General features: G+C 40.0%; 1 protein-coding gene across 1 annotated transcript; it reads left to right on the top strand.

The window, feature by feature from the left end:
• Positions 1–1,653: 1,653 nt before the first annotated feature.
• Positions 1,654–17,064, top strand: LOC121299629 (sodium-dependent serotonin transporter-like). Its single transcript, XM_041227477.1, has 13 exons — positions 1,654–2,042; positions 4,887–5,021; positions 5,442–5,661; positions 6,020–6,158; positions 6,580–6,714; positions 7,543–7,646; positions 9,156–9,283; positions 9,595–9,707; positions 10,206–10,337; positions 10,888–10,987; positions 11,357–11,457; positions 14,713–14,880; positions 15,491–17,064. Exons 1-13 carry the CDS (start codon positions 1,826–1,828, stop codon positions 15,569–15,571), a joined length of 1,773 nt encoding a protein of 590 aa, XP_041083411.1. The 5' UTR covers positions 1,654–1,825; the 3' UTR covers positions 15,572–17,064.
• The last annotated feature ends 4,867 nt before the right edge of the window (positions 17,065–21,931 follow it).

Here is a 21,931-nt window from a genome sequence, read left to right as displayed (position 1 = left end):
TTCACTCCGTTTACCCAGTCTAAAAAGACAGTATTTTCCCCATGAGAACTCAAGCCCACCCAGATGTTAGGAGAGCGTTTACGGTTTTTAAGATTTCCAGCGGCACGTTGCCTTGGAGACCTGTTGAATATGCTGTAACCTGCCCTATTTCCCTTTGTGGTCTGTGCAGCATGCAGTGGGGGGTGTTCTGTACACGCATCACCAACAACTTCAGATTCTTCACTTTGATGATTTTGTATCCACATAGCTCTATCAGAGTGGCTACTACTACTAATAATAATCATCTACTTATTATATCCGCTCTGGAGTAAACAGGTAGCGCTGTCTGAGCCTCTTTCAATGAACCGCTTGTAATGTAATGACGTGGTACATTCGTTGGCTACTTATCTCTTTTAATTTAATTAAGAAAAACTGCATTATACATATAAATATACATAGACATGCAGTGCATTGCATATTTCAACTCCTATATTTATAATACAGAAATTATAAAGAGCATTGAACTTTAGAACTCCATACCACCATATTTTTTATTTTTTTCTGAAGTTTGATTTCATCGGCGCACATGTAGGGGTCCGGCTGTTCTCTATATATAACAAAGTGTTGTAAACGAAGGAGAATGAAGAAAGCCTTCTGTAAATGAGTAATTACACAAGCCAGGGACTGATCTTCATGTATATACTAAAACCTTTCATTTATCCAAACTACAAAACTAATAGCTTCCTACAAAGTACTGGAAGATATTTTGTCGGAAACTGTTATTGCAAATGGAAGATGCATACAGCAGCACTAGCGAGCAAAAGACTTTTGTTGAATATTCTAGCAATAAGTACTGCGTTGGTTTTCTTTCCCTTACAAGTGCATTAAGTTTTCTGAGAGCCTGTTGTTAACATGTTGCCTGGCTGTTTAGAAAAGTCCACTTGAGAGCTATCAGAGCTGCAATAAACAAAGGTCTAGGCGTGGCAAGGCTTGCAATACAAAAACCAGTTATGGTGTCAAGCGTTCAGGAGCAGTGAAATATACTGTGATCTGGAATAAAGAATAGCCCAATTTAAAATAATATATTTCGGTAAACGCCCGGCTATGGTTGATGCTAAAAAAGCAGGTAATAGTTCAAAATACATTGAAAAGTTAACGGTGTGCTGCGAGGAAGAGAGGCAAGTCGCCTGGAAATATTTCAAGTGGTGTTTGGGCGTAACTATACTGCTATGTTTACTATACTTAAAATGTTCCCATCTGCATGTCTATATGAGTCACAGGTGTTGGGGATAATGACCACCACTCGACGCTGTGTCGAAGTACATAGCTTTCCACAAGGACAAACTGACGTGGGGACTTCGTCGTTGGATGTGTATCATCACAACGATGTGTTGCAAGAGCGTTTAGAATGTTATCATGGAAGCAAAACATTAAATTACGTTAATCTCAATTTATTAAATATGTGATTAGATGTGCTTTGATTAGGGCGGTTCTGAATCCCAATGCGCCAGTTGGATTCCACTGGTGTCTTTGAGGACCCCTAATTGAAATGAGCGCTGCTCTCAGTGCCACCCCCCCCCCCCCCCCCTCTCTCTCTCTCTCTCTCTCTCTCTCTCTCTCTCTCTCTCTCTCTCTCTCTCTCTCTCTCTCTCTCTCTCACACATGCCCCTCGGTTCTGGGTCCCGGAGAGTCGATTCCTTCTCATATCAGAAGGTTGGTTAGGAGTAGATGTGACCCTCCTCCTTTTCAGCCTGTCATCATCAGCAAAAAGAAAATCTTCCCCCACTCAACTTGTTCAACCTCACATCTCAGGACGCGGGATTCACTTTTTAAATAACAGCCAACAATGTCCCACCAAGACTCCTCTGCTCCCACCGGTAGCCTGGTCAGCCAGGGCACCACTAACGGCGGTTACAGCTCCAACACGGTGCCGATGATCACCCAAAGAGATTCCAGGGATAGCTGGAGCAAAAAGATGGATTTTCTCTTGTCTGTAATTGGTTTTGCGGTGGATCTAGGCAACGTGTGGAGGTTTCCTTATATCTGTTATCAAAACGGAGGTGGTAAGATGATCTTTTTTTTTTTTTGTTTAGCTTTAGAAAAGTTAAAGATTGATAAGACTTCAATGGAGTAAACAGCTCATGCGTTTTGCGTTTTTTTTATTTTGCGCGGACTAAATATTTTATTCAACTGGCTGTTTCTACCGGTACACGTATTCTACAAGCTTAGAGGGTTCATCATTTACAAGAGACACAAAGTCCCGACAACTGTACAATTGCAAATAAAGTTCACAGTAATACGGTCAATGGTATAAATATTTATATTTAAGAATCATGTTGATTTATATAAACAGGTGACATATCGAGCTGTTAAAAGTGGTACTTCTCCCGCTCATCCACGCTACTGAGCTGTCCATGGTAACAAGTTGGCAGCACAGTCTTAAAATACATGTTTGTAAACTCGTTCAAGAACAACACAGCATTACTGTGATATTCTGGTTTTATTTTTGGTTTTTTGTTGACCAAATACGTTTAATAAATGAATCTAACTCTCCAAAATCAACCAAATGCGTTTTCAGTATAGGCTATCGAAAATACGAAACAAGCAATGCTTTATAAATAATAACAACAAAAACAATATTAATAACAATACAGTATTATTACAAACGCCAAACAGTCAGATATTGGTAGGTATACAATAACCAATAATTCGTTTATATAAATCATGAATATTAATATTAATATTTATTTTATTTACCTGAAACAAATAAAACAACCAAAAATAGGCAATGCCTACACTTGCTTGATCGATATATATATATATATATATATATATATATATATATATATATATATATATATATATAGTATATATATATATAAGAGTATAACTGTAGCCTTTTCATTTGAAGTATAACTGATTTTTTTAAAATGTTATATATGAATAAAATGTATTCCTGTTCTGCTATAAGCTTGGTTAGCATATCCTTAAACGTTAACTGTTAACTGACAGTTTAAATGAGTAGGTATTGAGTATTACAAATCTTTGATCCGCGCAGTGTAAGGCTTCTTAACTCTGATCCTGTCGATAACAAAGACAAGACCCCGTGGATTAAATTGTGTATTTAAAGCTGCGCGATCTAGCAACCTTTTTATTTTTTTTTTTTTTTTTTTTTGACCTTTCATAATCCGTTCATGATTGTTTGCCAAATACTTAACCTTACACTCTTAGAAAAAAATGTTCAATCTAGAACCATTAAAGGTTCTTTGCACCGATTTCATAGGGGAACCTTTTTTTGGTTCTTCAAAGAACCTTGACAACATCCAACGAACCATTTTAGAACCTTTTTCTATGTGAGTATACAATGTGCTCATTGTGTTAAAGACTATATTCACCTCAGGACCAGTTTGAAGTGCTAAAGGAGTAAATACTGGTTTACTTCGAATTTACAAGACAGCTTCTGCAGAAGCAACAAACTTATTTATATAGAAATGGCAAACCAGTTTATGCTTCAGCTAAATAATTGCCTTGTAGCCTGTACGTAATGTGACTGTTATTATAAGTAACACACTGGACACATGAACTTGCATTGCGTAACATATTTCCAAATTGAAAACGAAATACAGAGGTCCAAATAACTTGTTTTAACAATTGTTTCTAACGGGTTAATTTATAGTTCAAACCACGACCTGTTCAATCATTATTATCAGCTACACTAGTGTAAACACCTTGTCAGCATAAGATAACGCTTTCACGGCGTATTGACATAGGGCCCACTCTATTGCATTTTGTAACATGATAAACCACATTTTTTTTTTTTTTTTTTCTGTAGGCTATATGCAAAAATTCTTTTTAAAATGCATTTATTTATTTTTTACTTAATTACAAGACGGTATGTCCCTGTGAATACGGCACTAAACAGCAATAGAGTATCCTGTGTTCTTTTCTTCTTTCTCGTGCGTAATTCTGGCTAAAACAGCCTTTCACAGCTGTTAAATCTCATGCAATAATAAACACATCTGTTTCACTTTGAAGTGGTGTCAGGACTTTGCAGCAAAGTCGTGCTTTCAGGGATGTTTTGTTGGCAAACGTTGGTGTTAACTTAATCTGGGTTTAGTTGCGATAACTGTTGCTTCCTGCTTATTGTTTTTTTTCTTAAATAATAATAATAATAATAATAATAATAATAATAATAATAATAATAATAATAATAATAACAATAATAATAATACACATTTTTTTAAAAAAGGTGTAAAAACGGGGTGCTGCGCCAATTGTTAAACTATATGTATGTCCCTGAATATGTATTTCTCATTTAGTCGTGACTGCGCGAATTTACCAGTCACATGTTTTTCAGACAGTTCAGTTTGCATGCTACAACACTGGATATGTGCATGTACTTACAATTCTGATTATTCCATATATGGGTGACAGGAAGGGCAAACAAAGCAAGGGTTATACATGCCGCAAAAGCTTCTTCAAAAGGACAGGGGACTCAATTCGCTGTGAGCTTTTAACACTTACAATACACTAGGAGAGTTCTTAGTTGCACCAATATTGTTTTCCTCTTCAGTTATGCTACATTCACCTCTGCTATTAAATGCTAAATGCCTTTGATACCCTGATCCTCAAAAGGCATGCAAGGTTGTGTAACCTTACAATGCAATAGAGCCACTTGCTCAATAATAAAGTGTAGCTAATACATATTAGCCTGAGTGTCTCTTCATTTGAAGAAAGATAAGGATTAGGGTGTTGTCTGGGATTTCATTCATGTGAATTGACTCTCCAGGAACTTAATACAGTGCTGATGAATCTGCACAGGAGACAACATGGAGAATTTACATTTATTTGGCATTATGGAAAAGTTGTCCCTGTTGCAAGAGCCATTCTGCCTGTCCCCCCTGCAGGTGCTTTCCTCATCCCCTACACCCTGATGGCTATCTTCGGGGGGGTCCCCCTCTTCTATATGGAGCTTGCATTGGGGCAGTTTCACAGGACTGGAGCCATCTCCATCTGGAAACACATCTGCCCCATTTTTAAAGGTAAGGAGAGGGTTGCACTAGGTAGCTGGTGTTTTCAAAAATGTTGTGTAGAGCCTGGACCGGTGGCTCTCAAGACAAAAGGTTTGGAGCCCCCTAGAGAGGCCACCTATACTTGTACCAGTAAGAAGGATGTAGGCATGACAACAACACAGCATGAATGCTGCATTCGACACACACCTTGACAAGTGCCTTTAAACAGGGATTGGCTAAGTTGCTATTCATAAGACAAGAAAGAGGGGCTGTGATAGAGTTGATCCCAGTAAAATAAAGAATTAAAGGCTGTGTGAAGGAATGGGGGCCCCAGGGTATTTTGTCATTATTGGCTCTGCTTGTGTAACTTGTGCAGACTGATAAAGGCCCTTGCCTGCTTGACTGAGTTCCTTCTCCAGTTTGACCTTGTCTCGTTGTGTGCTGCCGCAGGGATCGGATTCGCTATCTGCATCATCTCTTTGTACGTGTCCTTCTATTACAACACCATCATCGCCTGGGCACTGTACTATTTCTACTCATCCTTCACTAGCACGCTGCCCTGGACCAGCTGCGACAACGTCTGGAACACGCCCAACTGCACCAACTACTTCGGCACCAACAACGTCTCCTGGAACAACTACTCCCACTCCCCAGCCGAGGAGTTTTATACGTGAGTGTATGGAAGTGGCTGGCTGGTGTGGAGGCTTAGGGGCAAACAGTGGCATGGGAGCAGCGTGGTTAAATACGCTTGTAAAGTGACCTGTCACCATGGGGTCATCTTCATGGTGAGGGCTCCACACATTCGCTGTCAGCTGCCAAATGCCTTTAATGCAATTTCGACAGGTAGGTTTCAGGAAGATCATTTCATTTAAAAAAAAAAAAAAAAAAGCAGTTTACTATAGCCTGAGTAAACTCACTTGACTGCTGGGAGATGCTTGTGGGCTGTGCCTGCAGCTCAGACGACAAGGTGGATCAAATAAAAGGGTTTGGATACAAATCAATTTTTTTAATGGATATTTGTTTGATAGGAGGAATGTGCTGGAGATCCACAAGTCATCAGGGCTGCGCGGAGTGGGGGGGCTGCGCTGGCAGCTCGTGCTCTGCCTCTTCCTCATCTTCACCATCGTCTACTTCAGCCTGTGGAAGGGAGTCAAGACATCAGGGAAGGTAACTGCTATTATACACCAGTGCACCATTAGAGTATTACCCTGAAGCAGCATCAGTGGCACACCACAGCCCACGTCATTACCAGCAATGGCAACACAATGCATGTTGCACAGCGAGCCTCCTGCAGCAGCACACTGTTACTTATAACAACCTACAGCAATCATTCATAGTTGCTGTATGTCAGGGGTGCAATTCCAGTCCTTCTGGTCACATTCTTAATGATACCTATAAAACCTGGAGAACTCTGGATCTCAAAGACCGGATTTATTCTCCCTTGCGGTTTGGTGACATATCTCTCTCTCTTACATGGTGAAGGTACAGTACCTAGCAGTTCCCTATATTAACCCCCTCCCTCTACTCTGATGTACAGGGCTGCTCCTGGCTGTTCTTTCTGTTAACCCCTGCGCCCTTTCTTTCTCAGGTGGTGTGGGTAACAGCGACCCTGCCCTACGTGGTGCTCTTCATCCTGCTGATTCGTGGAGCCACCCTGCCTGGCGCTTGGAGGGGCGTCGTCTTCTACCTCAAACCCAAATGGGAGAAGCTGCTTGAGACCAGGGTGAGTGGACAGCGACCCCAGAAGCACACACACACACACACACACACACATGCACGCACACACACACATGCACACACACACACACACGTGTGTTACAGATTGTACAATGACGTGCCATCATCAATACTGTACTGCTGCTGATAGGTATTGAGAAAGAGGAACACAAACCTGCAGACATGCACAGAGACATTCAATAGGAATTGTATTGTGCAGAGTCCTCTTGACAGAGACAGTGATGAGATGCATAAATAAACTCAGCTGCTAATGAGATGGGTGATTCAGTTTGCAATTTCCATTTAACAAGGGCTGTATCCCCTCTCCTGTATAATCAACTTGGTACTCTTCAGATCTCTCAGCTCAATGAAACTGGACCCAGCCCTGACACTGACAGTGCTTTCATATCACAAACCACAGTGAATGGGCACAGCTGCTATTTTGTATTTTGGTTACCATAACAGGTTTAGTAAAAAAAAAAAGATCTGTTGAGAAAATGAGTTCACTAAACACTAGTCTCTATTTATCCGAGTTTGCAGTTCCAAGATCACAACTATCAAGTCCAGTGCGCGCAAGTTAGGGGTACTACAGTGTTTTTGATATAGGTCAGGGTGCTGTTTATCAAGGGGGTATCTGTAAATTACCAATACATTTTCTACATTATTACCAATGTGTTTTAGTGCACTGGATTTTTTGACACCCCTCACATGCAGAAACAGGAGCCAATGTTAACAAATGTGGACACTGTAGTCTGGGTCACACAGCTGCACTGCAGTAATGAAATAAGTGAAGCGTTCACTGCAGTGTCGGTAATGTGGCTCTGTTTCCTCCCAGGTATGGGTGGATGCAGCAGCCCAGATTTTCTTCTCTTTGGGTCCCGGCTTCGGAGTGCTCCTTGCCTTGGCGAGCTATAACCCGTTCACCAACAACTGCTACCGGTAAGACACACCTATAAAGGAACTGCAGCCATACACCTGAGACGACTAGCCTCTCCTCCAGGAGAATTGCAAGCGAAGAGTTCTCCGTATTCATCCAGTAGACTATTTATTGTATCCCATTAATTGAGCAGATAACAGCCAAGTTTCAAAGCTAGAAAGATAACTCGCAACAACAAGGACAAAAAACAGAATTAAGAACGAACCCTGACGACCCTTGACCAAATTAAAAAGGGAGTAAGGAAGTCAGCTGACCAGGAGATGAATGGGGAGTAAGGTCTTTGGAGGTACAAATTGAATTGCATGTCCCTGAAATGCTATGCAAACAAAAACTAAAACCTGTGCTTCTGGATAATGTAATAAGAGCTCTAGTGGATATAAAACAAAGCACCTGAGAAGCAGTTTTTACAATACACAGACAAACCTGACAGCAATTGATGTGCTTTTAAATCCTCACAGAAATTCACTCTTATAAAGTTTAATGATATATATATATCTTGTCTTTGTTTTAATATATACTGCCAAATATTAGTAGATTTCTTAGGGTTTGTTTCCAATATTAAATCCACAGATCATAATTTATTTAGAAAGATTGTAAATCTCGTCAGCAATTCATTACACATGTCTTCTTCTTGGCTATGGTCTGGTTAGTGTATCAGATTATATTTATTACATAGACACATTTTTATTTATATGTTGTGTTAATATCTAGTTCCAAAGTAAATAAAACTGAGATCATGTGTATGGTATTGGTATGCAGTAGTCACAGGCTGGAAGCAATCAGCATCTTAAAAACAGTACACATTTACTGGTACGCTATAGACCTGTATACATTACAAATGCAGGTTGAGTGTGCATGATCTACTTAGTTAGTTGTATGAATTGTTTTATGAACAGTTTCTTGCTATGCATGCTCTTACAATAAGCGGTGCATTTAGAATTGATACACGATTCAGTTATAAAGGCAGGGATTTTATGTGAAATCTACTATATTTAAGGGTTTTCTTTTTGTTCTTTAATAGATGTTTACAGAACTTACACAATACATTGCTTTACTGAAAGCCGTTTCACCAGCCCAGTGCGTCAAGAGGTCAGATGCCAAAGAGTTTAGCCATAAGGAGTCCATAGACTGCCCAGAGTGCAGTAATCCAAGAGAGTTTAAACAGCTGCGGGATTCCTTAGACTCTGATCCTGCTTTAGCTCCCTTGCTACTGTATTTTATAAACCTGATGATGTCATTGCTGAAAGAGGTGGGCTGAAAAACCTGTATTAAAGATTCCATGGGATCTGTGCTCATGAAGTGGGAAGTGTTTGTGAACTCTTAGGATTAGGGTTAGGGTTAGGATTAGGGTTATGTCTCTCAGGGTCCATTGTAATGATCTAAATACTGCTCTCTAAATCAGTTTTTTTTTTTTTTTTGACACCACTAAAAAGAAAACAATTAAAGTGGAAAGAGGCTGTAGTATTTTAATGAAAACCCTCTGTCTCTTTCTGTGTGTGTGTGTGTGTCAGAGATGCCATCGTGACCAGTCTGGTAAACTGCATGACCAGTTTCCTGTCAGGCTTTGTGATCTTCACGGTATTGGGGTACATGGCAGAAATGAGGAACGTGGAAGTTGAGGACGTGGCAAAAGACAAAGGTTAGTATGCAGCTCTTATTATAATTATTAGTAGTAGCATTGGCAGTAGTAGTACTGTAGTACTCTAGTAGTACGTATGCCCCACTTTGGTTAAGGGTTCAATAATAAGCCTATATAAACGTTATTAAAGGTTGCTACTGTTCATTTTATGCATGGAAACTGTGGCGCTGTGCCTTTTTAAAATCAGGAATCAAAGTGAGTTCAATTAACTATGGTAGGTGATAATACAGACTAATAAATATCTAGCTATACAGGACGTGTTTCAGATCAGACTAACATTTCAATCCTGGATTGTGCTGTTTGACCTGCAGGTCCCAGTCTCCTGTTCATCACCTACCCTGAGGCCATTGCTAACATGGTGGGCTCCACGTTCTTTGCCATCATATTCTTCATGATGGTGATCGCCCTGGGACTAGACAGCACGGTATGTGAGTGCAGGCTGCAGCCCGGACCTGTTACTGTGCTACACCAGAGGACTTCAACACCACTGCGGAGCAATCTTCTGCTCTAGTTTCGTTTTTATGCAGTTGTTTTGTCATACACAATCAGCCAATACAAGCATCCCTAGCACGATTTGTATCAAACTTCTGCTATTGCTGCTGAAATTGAGATTATTCTTAATCACCGTTAATATGCCTATAAACAGTGCTACATTTTAAAACACTCGAAGAAAAAGAAAAACATTTGTCATTTTATTTCTAAAGTTGCTTTTGGTATTTCTACGTGTAACCTAGTGTCGTACCAGATGTCTTTTTTTTTAACCCATTATCGTCATTTGAGGACAGGCTACTTTACAGCTTGTGTTCAAAGACAAATTAATTTGACACTGACTGGGCTGCAGAGATTCATGAACACAGGTGTTGCCTGTGTCTCCTCCTCGTGCCGTACTTTGCTCAGGTGTGCTGTGTTGCTCTGCTTGCAGTTCGGGGGTCTGGAGGCTATTATCACGGCTGTGATGGATGAATATCCTCAGCACCTGTTCAAGCGGCGGGAGCTGTTCGTGCTGGGGCTGGTGATCGTGTGCTTCATGGGCTCGCTCAGCACCCTTACCCATGTGAGTAAAGAGGCGGTCATGTGATCCAAAAACAAAACACCGTTGCATAACAAAAGACGACACAGAAAGGATACTCAGGGAAATACCTCGTTATTACCAAATATACAGTAATGTGAAATTCAAGGAAACCCAAAAGCCCTTTGACAGTGGAATATGTTTTTTTTGTGCGGGTACAGGGATAGAGGAATTAGCAGCTCTTATTGTTTCTGGAATTCTGGGTTAGCATGTTGTCAATTGGTCCGGAGACAAATGCTTCATGTTTCTAGAAGCATCTACATAAAGTAAACTGTACTATTCTGTATACAACAGGTGCTGTTCAAAGAGTTGCCATATTGAGCGCTGGATGAACTGACAAACTGTGCCGGGTTAGGGGTCACAGGTGGATAGGGGGGAGGAGCAGGAGGTCATGGAAGCTAGAATTCCAGGTGGAGTTCTCTCGTTCACACCTGAAGGGATTGCAGTCGTTCGCTATGCTATCACTTTAAATTCTAACAGTGTGTTTCGTTTGTTGTGTGGCTTGCTGCTTGACGTGTGTGTGTTGGTTCTGCAGGGGGGTGCCTATGTGGTCCAGCTGCTCGAGACGTTTGGAGCGGGCTGTTCAATCATTGCAGTGGTTTTCTTGGAAGCCATCGCTGTGTCGTGGTTCTATGGTAAGTCTTAATGAGCAGCTGATCTCCTGTGACAACCCTGTGATAAAGTAGAACTCCATTGGCCATAGATGTGATATCATGCTAAATATTCATGGTAATAGTTCCTAGTGCTTTTTCCAAGCTTGTACGATACATTTACTGTGCTTTGCTATACTATACTACACTTTGCTAAGCACTTGTCATGTGATAAAACATTCTTTTTAGGGCAGTGAAAACAATGTGAAGGGCCTTAGGTGGCCAGTTAGAATGCCAGCATGTCTGTGTCACACATTTCACCCAGTGAGAATCAAGAATGACAGGTACATACACGGTGCTGCTCAGCCCAGCTTATCCTAAGGAGATATTTTCTTGAATACTGTCTTTCCTCAGGTATCCAGCGATTCAGTAATGATGTCAAAGCCATGCTGGGCTTTGCTCCGGGAATCTTCTGGAAAGTGTGCTGGGTGGCTATCAGCCCTGCCTTCTTAGCAGTAAGTACAAGGAGTCTAAAAATGTGTGTAACGCATCTCTTCTGCAAAAGCCATGCTGTACCATGTTTGTCACGGGATGACTCTGTGCTAGTCGGTGTCCATCACCCCTCCACCAGTTCCAAAGATTTTTTTTCAATTTCTCACATTTGTAATATTGATATTAGTAAATCAATGAAGATCAATGTAGTTCTATAATCAGTAATCACTAGAGGATCAAGATTGGATGGCTCAGTGTACTGGACTGGTGAAGGGGCATTAAGGCTTCTACCTCTGGGTGATGAGTTCCCTTCCAGCCCAGCTCAATTAGATGAACTAGAATGAAATGCTATATTCAGCACTACTGATAATTGAATAGTTATGGATTCAGTAAAATGCATTTGTTGAGGTATCCGTGTCGAAGACCAACCTCACAATAAATACTATTCTCCTCATTCCTCTTTCTGACAGCTATAACTTAGTAAGGAATTCTCCCAGAATTTGTAATGCTTTTATACCAGCACTGAAAAGGAACAACATGATCAGGTGGAACAAATCCCAACACGGCCATTTGATTAGCCCCAGGTGACTGGGTTAAGACCTTCAGGTCAGGGTAATTGACCCCCGTGTGCAATGCAGCTAAGTGGACAGTCTAACTGGTGCTGCTGCACTCGCCCGCAGCTCTCAGGATCATAGTGTCTAATCCAGGCTGGGGATCAAATGAGAGATATAAAACTAGTAAGAGCCTGATTGTGAGCTAGACCAGTTATACTGTATGCATGTTACCTGAATAATGTGCTTTGAATAAAGGGAATGGCAATCACGTGGTTTCAGTGTGTGTTGATGGTGCATTCAGTAGGTAGTGTGGAGGGTCAGGTATTAGTTACACATCCTCTGGGCAATCGCAGCCGCAGGTGAGATGTACTGTACGCTCAGCATTGATTTGGTTATTTAGTATTGAATGTGACATTTCAGGTGGCTGCTCTGTTTTTGCTTCCGGACCCCACTGCAGCGATTCCCATTTGCATCACAGGTTTTAGATGCTGTGTTGCTTATGTTAGGTGTTTAACACATATAAGTGACATGTTACTGTACCACTTTTCCATGCTGCTCCCAGGATGAAAACAAGATCATATTATCCTGATTGAATTGAAATACAAAGTACTTGCTGCATGCAAATGTAGCAATTTGCTAAATACTTGATTGACTAAATTATAAACTATAAAAAAAAAAAAAAATTGAAATTGTTTAAATCAAGATTGGAGAACTAGGTAGAGCAGCTGAGAGATTAGAGAGGAAATGTAATTTCTGTTTCTGTGAGCAGCGATGCCTCAGCAGCTTCCGATCAACCTGTCGCCAGCCCCGGACACTCCACTCCCCCAGTCTCGGCTCACTTTATCTAATCAATCCTCCTCAGATCCCAGTAAATCCCCTCTGCAAATGCCAATCCAATTCAGTGGCATAACTTAATACTCCTGCCTCCACTTTGAATGCTTGTGTGCTAATCTCTGCCTCGTCTCTCAAAGCTCTCAGCTGTGACATTCTGCAGGCTCGCAGGTTCAAACAAGACTCTACTGGGCTTTCCTTGTTGCCCAGATAAACAGTCGCAGTTCACAGATGCTAATGTCATTTATTTTCAAAGCACTTTTTAAAAATATATTAAAAAAAAAAAAACTATTTGGGCTTTGGGCTTGATTTCTGCTAACCTTAAAGCTGCCGCGGGTATATCCGATTACCTGTCCCTGTCTGTCAATCACATAATGACACCCCATCTCCACCCCCCCACCCCCCTCCCTTCAATAGTAATATACTGCTAGCTTAGCCAGAAGAGACACTCTTGAAATGTAAGAAAACAAAGTGCAAGGAATGTGCATTGAATTGGGACTTTGTAGTTACACTGCAGTGTAACTGGCTAGACCACTACACTGTTGCTGCTACCGTGTTTATTCATCTTAGAACTATCTAGCCTGGTGACGTGACTGGGGTATCGCAGTGGAGACTGTTATGTGCCTCTGTGTAGAGTCCTGAAATCCTAAACTAACAAGAGAATTCCAGTAACTCTGTGAAGATGCACTGAGGAGTGGAGAAGCTGGTTTCTGGGACTTGGAATCGGCCCTCCTTGACTCTCCGTTCACCTTCACTTCTCCTGAGCTGTTGTGGAGATCGCTGTGGTGACGGAAAACACAACCGGACATTTTAAACATGGAGGGAAAGGGGAGCGGGCAAAATAATGAGGCAATATTGGATTTAAAAAAAAAAAAAAAAAAAACCTTTCTATTTGAAAATATTCAACCTACTCATTAGGAAGATTTATTGGAAGGATGTGGTTTACTCCATGGCCTTCATGTTAATTGCAGTTAATGAGTGAGAACTCCTACATGATTGCGAGGAAGGTTGTTATCAGCTATCAGGCTGCCCTCATAACCTCGTGCTTACTGACTGTTGTAGCAGACAGAGACGCCTCTCTCTGTGTAGCAGCCTCATCACTGGCAGACAGTCTGTAACAATCAGTAATCACTGGAGGATCAGGGTTAGGTGGCTCAGTGTTCTGGACTGGTGAAGGGGCATGAAGGCTTCCACCTCTGGGTGGTAGGTTCCATTCTAGCCCAGCTCAGTTAGGTGATTTCAGTCTGGTCCCTGTTTGGGATCTGCCTCAGCCTGGTTCCATCCTTTAAATATGAGAATATTTCAACTTCTTCTATGCAATCAACAGGAAACAACCATAGTGGATGACCAGTAACTTAAGCAGCACTCTAAATAAATAGATTCCTTGTGCAATGAGTGCCAGCATCTATATCTGCATAATTATCTATATCTGTAATTCTTTCAATGAATTGCATTTCTTTTCCCTTAAATAATCAGCTCATCTCAGTTTGCATGATAGTCAGCTTAGCCAGAAGAACTGCTCTTATGAAATATAACAAAACGAACTGCAATGGATTGGATTGGGACTGTGTAGTTACACTGCAGTTTAACTGATTATAGTGTACCGTATTGCACTATAGCTGCTGAAAAAAATGTCAAATGTAAAAACTATTTTTAAAAAGTTGCAGGCTTTATTTCACAAATTATAGTAGCCAAAGATAAGCACCCATAGTAATGAATGACATCTTTGCATCACCTTGATATCCAGATCTGAAAAATCTTAATCCCTATCTTTCAATCAGAAGTTCGATGATGCTGATAGAGTCAATGACTGTGTGATATGATTAACATGTTCTCTCTCGCTCTCTCTCTCGCTCTCTCTCTCTCTCGCTATCTCTTGCTCTTATCCTGCAGTATATAATAGTGAGCTCCCTGTTGGATCGGCACCCTCTCATACTGTTTGACTACAAGTACCCTGACTGGAGCACCACAGTGGGGTTCATCGTTGGGGCTTCTTCCTTCATCTGGATCCCAGTTTACATGGTCTACAAGCTGGTGTGGACCCCCGGCTCACTCAAGCAGGTCCCACTCCTTTACTTGCTTTATTATCATTGTGTTTCATGAACTTAAAACTAGCAGTATGCTGACACTCTCGCTCATTCCCGGAATAGCCTCTAAGAAGTATTTATCGGCAGGTATTAAATAAATCCATTCATTCCCGTGTTGATTTCAAAACAAGAAAAGTGAAATGAGTTTCCGGCCTCTGTACAGCACCAAAAATTCCAGTGTTCCGGATGAGAGGAAAGTGTGCTTCCAATCGCCTTTTAAAACACTTAATGCAGAAGTTAATTACCATTGATTGGTATGCATTTGTAAAGGTGAGGGAAGGACAGCGTTTCTTGTTTTGAAATCAACACATTAATGAATGGGTTTATTTTTAACACATGCTGATAAATACTTCTTAAAAGCTGTTTCGAGTATGAGTGTGATTTAAATATGAGGGTCGAGAGATCACCCCTGGGGTTTTACAGCAGTCTGCCCCCTTCACTGCTGAGGTACTGACTGCCTTTTCGTGCCACAGCAGCTCAGCAGTTCTGTTTTTTTAAATGCTGCTGCCGATGGAGGGTTCTTAAAATGATTTGTGTGTTTCCGATGCCTCACGTCCCTTCCTTTGTTTCCCTCTCCTCCCCAGCGCTTGGCGGTGTGTATGCGTCCTGAGAGGACAATGAGAGACCCGCACACTGATTCGCTCAGCATGACTCCCGTCCCCTAACCCAGGCAACAGCCCGGAACCGAAGGGAGGATGCCTGCACCCGTGCGGGGAAGCTGCAGCTCCAGCATTTAAGCAAAGAAGAGAACCATTTTTTTTTTTAAAAAAAGACACTTTACAAAGAAACTCCAGCCGAGTTTTACCAACAGAAGCGCGATCGCGGTGACTGCAGCCTTCTCGAGAGCTCAGCCAGAGACCTCGGGGAGCAGAATGAAGACAAAGAGTCTCACCAAGAAACAAAACACCCTCTACAAATAGAAACAAAACAAAGATAGGTGATTCGCACTGGCATCTGCTGTGCCAAAGTCCTGAACTGCAGTGTTTAAGTGTATATATGTAAAATTGTGCCAGTGTTTATACTTAGGAATGCTGTGTCTAGATTACGGTAGTGTCCACCATAACGCACTGTTTATCTTTCAAGCTCGTGAAAATCTGCCAAATATTCCCTACAATGCTGATAACTGGGGCCTAAATTTTTGGCCAAATATGTATATAATATTTTACAATGTAACGTATTGAAATACAGTTATCACTGCCATCTTTTAAACAGATAAGAAGGTAATGGAAATGCAGAAATCCTTAGCAAGAGATTTAGTCAAAAACACTTGCAAACATAGTTGTAGCCTGCTCACAATCCTCGGCTATGTTCCTCAAACAGTCAGTGGGGGATGGGAAATCAGTTAAAAGGTAAAAGTGCAGTAAATTGGTGCGAACTACAGTATAGTGTGGTTAGACTACTGCTAAATACATGGCAGTGTCAATTCAGTTAGAATGGTACCATGCTGGGTATTGTCATTACAAGTAATTGCATTATTCTCAAGGGAAGTCAGCAGCATTCTCTCTCTCTCTCTCTCTCTCTCTCTCTCTCTCTCTCTCTCTCTCTCTCTCTCTCTCTCTTTCATTCCTTATAAATAAGGTGCACCTCTTTTGCCCCTTTTCATTATGGAGAGAGTATATATGCCCCAAATATTATACAGTGTGATATTTATTTGATATGTGTTGCATACTTATACATAGATTGTAATACATGTGAGTAGAAATATATTCCATATACTGTAAGCGTTCTATATGTAGCAACATCACTTGGTTTAACGTGTTACTCTGTAACCTCTCCCTGTTTTAAGACCATGTCGTACCATAACTTCTCTGAACGTTATAAATGGCAGGAGCCTATAAACTGCTGCTGTGATCCTTAAAACACACTTCTGAAACAGTGTGAGGCATTTCAGTATTTGCTATACCTAGTTAAACATAGATATCGTCTCATTTACTATGATACCAAGTGTGTCCGATGTGAAGTCAGTGTTTAAATCAAGCGAATAAAGAAAAGTTGTTTGCAATCTACATATTTAAAGTTTGGTGTAAAAAATGACAATGGGTCTGATGGCTGATGCATTTAGATTACCTCAAGGAATTGAACTGAAAAACTAAGAACTTCACAGAGAACTAATAAATAGCTGCTACTGTACTACTGTTATCTTGTTGGGCTTGATACGGGGTTGGGGTTAAAAAAGGATTTGCTAGCTTAAAAGAAATTAAATAATTATTAAACTAGTATTGATTGATTTTGTTGTGTTTGTATTTGGCCAGTGTAATCCTTCAAGTTTTAAAATGTAAAATTGGTATTTATCTTATTACCAAAGCATGGCATCAAGCCATTAAAGATTCTTAACGTCTGCCTCGGGTTATCAATAACACGTTTGTATCATCAGAAAAAAAATAAATAACACTGTGCTGGTTCCATGAAATCCTAAAGAAAGAATAAAATAATAATCTTTATGAAAAGAAAAGGCTTGAAAAATATGAAGTGAAAATCCACAGACTGTGGCCATGTATTAAGTAAAGATATTCCGTGCAGGAGGACAAGTTATTTGATTAAGGTGAACAATCAGATTACGCTCTTGGTATAAGAAGTGACAAAGAGTTGTGACTCATGCCTCTAACCCATTAAGCACCAAATACAGTTTTCTTTGAAAAAATCAGAACACAAGCTGTATTTATGTAATTTGATACATTACATTTAGACTTCATTTTTTGCGGTTAACACAATTAGAGTTAGTTATCATAACAATATAGCTAAAGAAAGTGTAAAATAACAGGTAGATGCCAATTAAAAATGCTCCAAAAAATTAAAAGTGGCCTCAAATAGCATTTGAGGAGTAAAACTATAGGAATCGTCCTTCCTATAAGCCTCGGAATGGCACTGAAGGTAGCACCCCAGGAATACACTGGAGAATACAGGGATCATGTCTGTGTTGGGAATATACTTTTGTGGTATGAAGTTTCATTTTGCTTTTTTATTTCGTTGGATTTGGAAATAAATTCAATGGCAAATGTGTCACATAGAAGTCATTTTCAACACTGAGCAAAACTGAGTTTAAGATTAGGATTTCTTGTTAGTTTGGCTAGTATAAGGCTTCATTGACTAACACCATTTCATGGCCAATACAACCCTGAATGCTCCCAACGATTAAAACCCTATCTTGATGCAGACAGCATTTGTGATTGTATCGCTCGCCTTTTCAAATGATAGCTTTATATGTCCTTTCTGTAAAAGACACTGTGAAACGTGGGTCAGTCCGCTGAACAAGAGCAGTTTTTAATTAATATGTGATTTGCATGCGCCTGCACTCTCCTGTAGCATTCTGCAGCTCGCAACACAAAGGCCTGTTTGCTTCAAACCTGAAATGTTTTAATGAAATGTTTTATTAAAGAGCTGCCCACAATTACTGGCTGATGCAAAAGGGGCTCGCTTGTCTCATATACCAGTGAAGACAAAGCAGGCTGAATAATATTGCCCTGCATTCATGTAACACTGTAGGTGGAGATCAAAGCCTTTTTAATTCAATGGGTTACAACAGAAAAACAGCGAGGACAAAGAACGCTAAAACCACCATAGCACCCCTTCTTATATTGCAGGCTCAGCACGGCGCCCCTAGTGGCCAAAGAGTGCAGTGGATTGTTTTCTTAGACTGCAGACTGACACATTATATATATATATATATATATATATATATATATAATATATATATATATATATATATATATAGTTTTTGCTCAGAAGAGCCAACTTCCTAACGTTTCAATATGTCAAGGGAAAGTGTGTTTGAAAACAAACAGTGAAGGGCTTTTGATGCCATGGTAACTACCCTCATTTATTTCTATTTAAATCTGTTCATGTGCTGTTGATGTAATTTACCCCATAGTTAATGATGTAAGGATCTGCCATTCCTTTTCTATTTAACTCTTCAGGCATCACGGTATTGAGTCGAATTATCCATTTCTTTTCCTCTATTCTTCTGTATTGTACTTTATCTCATTTTGTTTGAACTATTGGTTCATTCACTTTGTCTTACTTTGTATGTTCTTTTACAGAATGCTGTACCTGTCTCTCTTACACCATAAACGAGGTTGCTAGTTTTGCATGACAGATTATATATAAATGTGAAAGTTCAGATGGCGTTTACAGGTGCAGAGGCCATTTGTGGAGTATGTTATCTGCGTTAATGCTTTGGCGGTTTGCCCCTAGAGAATGTTTAGCGCTCCAGACCTCAGGGTCTGTTGAGATAAACCGTCTTTGCGTTCAAACAGCGGCGTTTTATATATATATATATTATATATATATATATATATATATATATATATATATATATATATATAAAGTGAAGCTTTGTATTTTTCTAAGATAAAAGGAGTTTTATATAAACATTGATCTATTACTCTCCAATGTGTTGCGCACTGACTGTAGTCTGTTGGGAGTCATCAGGGCTGGCAAAGGCGTTTCCTGCTTTTCTCTTCCAATAGAGAGCTGGTTTGAGTCCTGTCTGTTCTCACAAACAGGTATGCTTGAGGACCAATACACTTCAATAGATCCAAACACCCTTGCAATATAATCAATCCAACAAAGACCTACCCAAGCACTGCCAGCTGCAATAGCTGTTGATAATAAAAACATATTTTGAACTGGCACCTTTTCTCCTTCAGTTCATTGAGTGAGATGTTAAGTATTATTTGTTCTTGACTTATCTTGCAAGGAAGTGGCTAAATCAGTAAGCGGCAAGAATTGGTCACATCTGAAACTTCGAAAGCATTTTTCTTTGTTAAAACAAGTGCTTGCACATGGCTTTATTGATCCATGCTGTTGAAGTGAGCACTCTGTAATCACCCTGTGTAAACAAAAACAGCTCTTTCAGTGGTTCACTGTGTCAAACATCTTGAGAATGTCAAGGGTTAACTCTAACACCACTCCACTCTACTCTACTTGACAGGTGGTACGAGGACAAATCCTTCGACTGATGCCTGTGGAAACTATCAGAGACAAAGGTATGTGATGGCCCCCAAGTTAATTCACTAGCTAGCCACACACCTCCTGTTCTGTTGCTAGGGTAGCTGCCCTTTATCCTGCAGCTCAGAGCTTCTGAAGCACAGACCAGAGAGAAAGATTAGCCACATGTGGAAACAAATGCCCTCTAATGTGATGAGGGATTTCAAATGTCGTTTTTCTAATTAGCCTTTCTTTTAATGTGTGTGTGTCCTGAGAAGACCCTGCAGCCCTGTTTAATCAAGCACCTTCCTAATGGAAAAAGGAAAGACTCTATAGGCAGTTAGGGTCACAAGCGAGTACACAGTATGCTATAAATATATCAAGACTATACGAGTACTTCTGTGTTTATGCTTTGGGAGCTTGCCCGCTACGCATATCTGATTGTAACTGATTCCATTAGGAGGGGAGCATTGGAATAAAAAGGCTTATGTTTTGGTTTATTTTTGTTTTCTTCTTTAACAGGATTCTAGATCTTAAATGGCAGTTTGGTACCAACATCTCGGCTATAGTTTTGCGTATTGTTATTTTGTCCCGGTATGTAATGTAATGCCTTGCTTGTTTAATATCCTCTTGTGTGTGCTCAAGACTAAACACAGAGTGCTTGCTTGCTGCTTTCAGTAGCATCCAGGCCCACCGCTGTTTGTCAAGGTCACTGCGCTGCCTGTCACAGAGGTAGCCTTGGCTTTGCTCTGCTTGCAGGAGAAAGCTCATATGCAGTTATAGGTGATACACAAAAGTGACAGCCTAGTTCACAAAGTATCACAAATGTTTACACAGGGAATGCCTTGAAAGTGCAGAATCTCCGAATCAAAGCATTATTATTGTATCTAATCCACTTGAATATTACACGTGTTTTCCAATAACTCGTGTTCACATTAGGCTTTTACTACGCTTTATGCTTTATTAGTAGTAGTCGTAGTGGTAGCTCTCCAGACACATTATTACCGACACCTAGCCAAGACACTGCTAACTAACACGGCTTTCTCCACAAAGTGGTGTTATATTGTCTTGCTCCCATAAATCTTTATTTAACGCACTTGCCGGACTATTTTAATGATCTAAACCGCGGCGCATCGTAATACCGCGAATGTACGTCATTACCCCTCTGTCTGTGTGTTGTATGTTGTAATGTTAATAAATCGCCTCTGAAGGAGCCACGCTAGATCTACCGCTGTGTAGGTCATTCAAACAGACCCCGTCACGTCTTGCGTTAATTCAATCAGTGGTCCTCTTTATAAACTATCCTTATTGCGACTCTGCGATCTTGCTCGGCTCGGATCTTGGATTCGTTTCACTGGTTTATCTCAGTGATGGGCATTGGCAATAAAGAGGCACATTTCCCTGGGATTTCTGCAGTACCGTGATCATCACCACAGAGGAGCAAGTGTCTAGTATCCTCTTCGGTGTGTTTTTGAGAGAGATTAACAGGAAATTAAAGGAACGCTTGATATATATATATATATATATATATATATATATATATATATATATATATATATATATATATATATATCTTAATCTCAAGTCATAAGTATAGACTGGGGGCTCCGAAGTTCCTTTATTTCCGCTTGGCTTGAATTGATATATATATATATATATATATATATATATATATATATAAATATATATATAATAATATATATATTATATCAATAGAGTTAGTATTCGTATCATAGGGCTCCAAGTGTCCTTTAATTTTCCTTGCGTTGATATATATATATATATATATATATATAATGTATATATATATATATATATATATATATATATATATATATATATAGGATTTTACTTAAATCTCAACTCATAAACATAGACCCCCGAGGTTCAATAAACAGAAATTATATCCTAAAATTAAAATGGTTTGAGGTTTCCTGCGGGTTTTATATATTTTATTTCTGCTTGATTTGTTATTTTGTATTCTAACCAAAACAACAAAAAATAATAATTATTTATAAATGGATCAGGGTTTTTGTAAGCATGTTTTTGTCCCTTTTTTATCCTAATGTTGGCCTCTTCAATCCCCCTGCCTAGTCAGA

The sequence above is a fragment of the Polyodon spathula genome, chromosome 25 (genome assembly GCF_017654505.1).
Source record: "Polyodon spathula isolate WHYD16114869_AA chromosome 25, ASM1765450v1, whole genome shotgun sequence".
NCBI classification, from domain to species: Eukaryota; Metazoa; Chordata; class Actinopteri; order Acipenseriformes; family Polyodontidae; genus Polyodon; species Polyodon spathula.
This window is presented reverse-complemented; position numbering and strand designations above follow the sequence as displayed.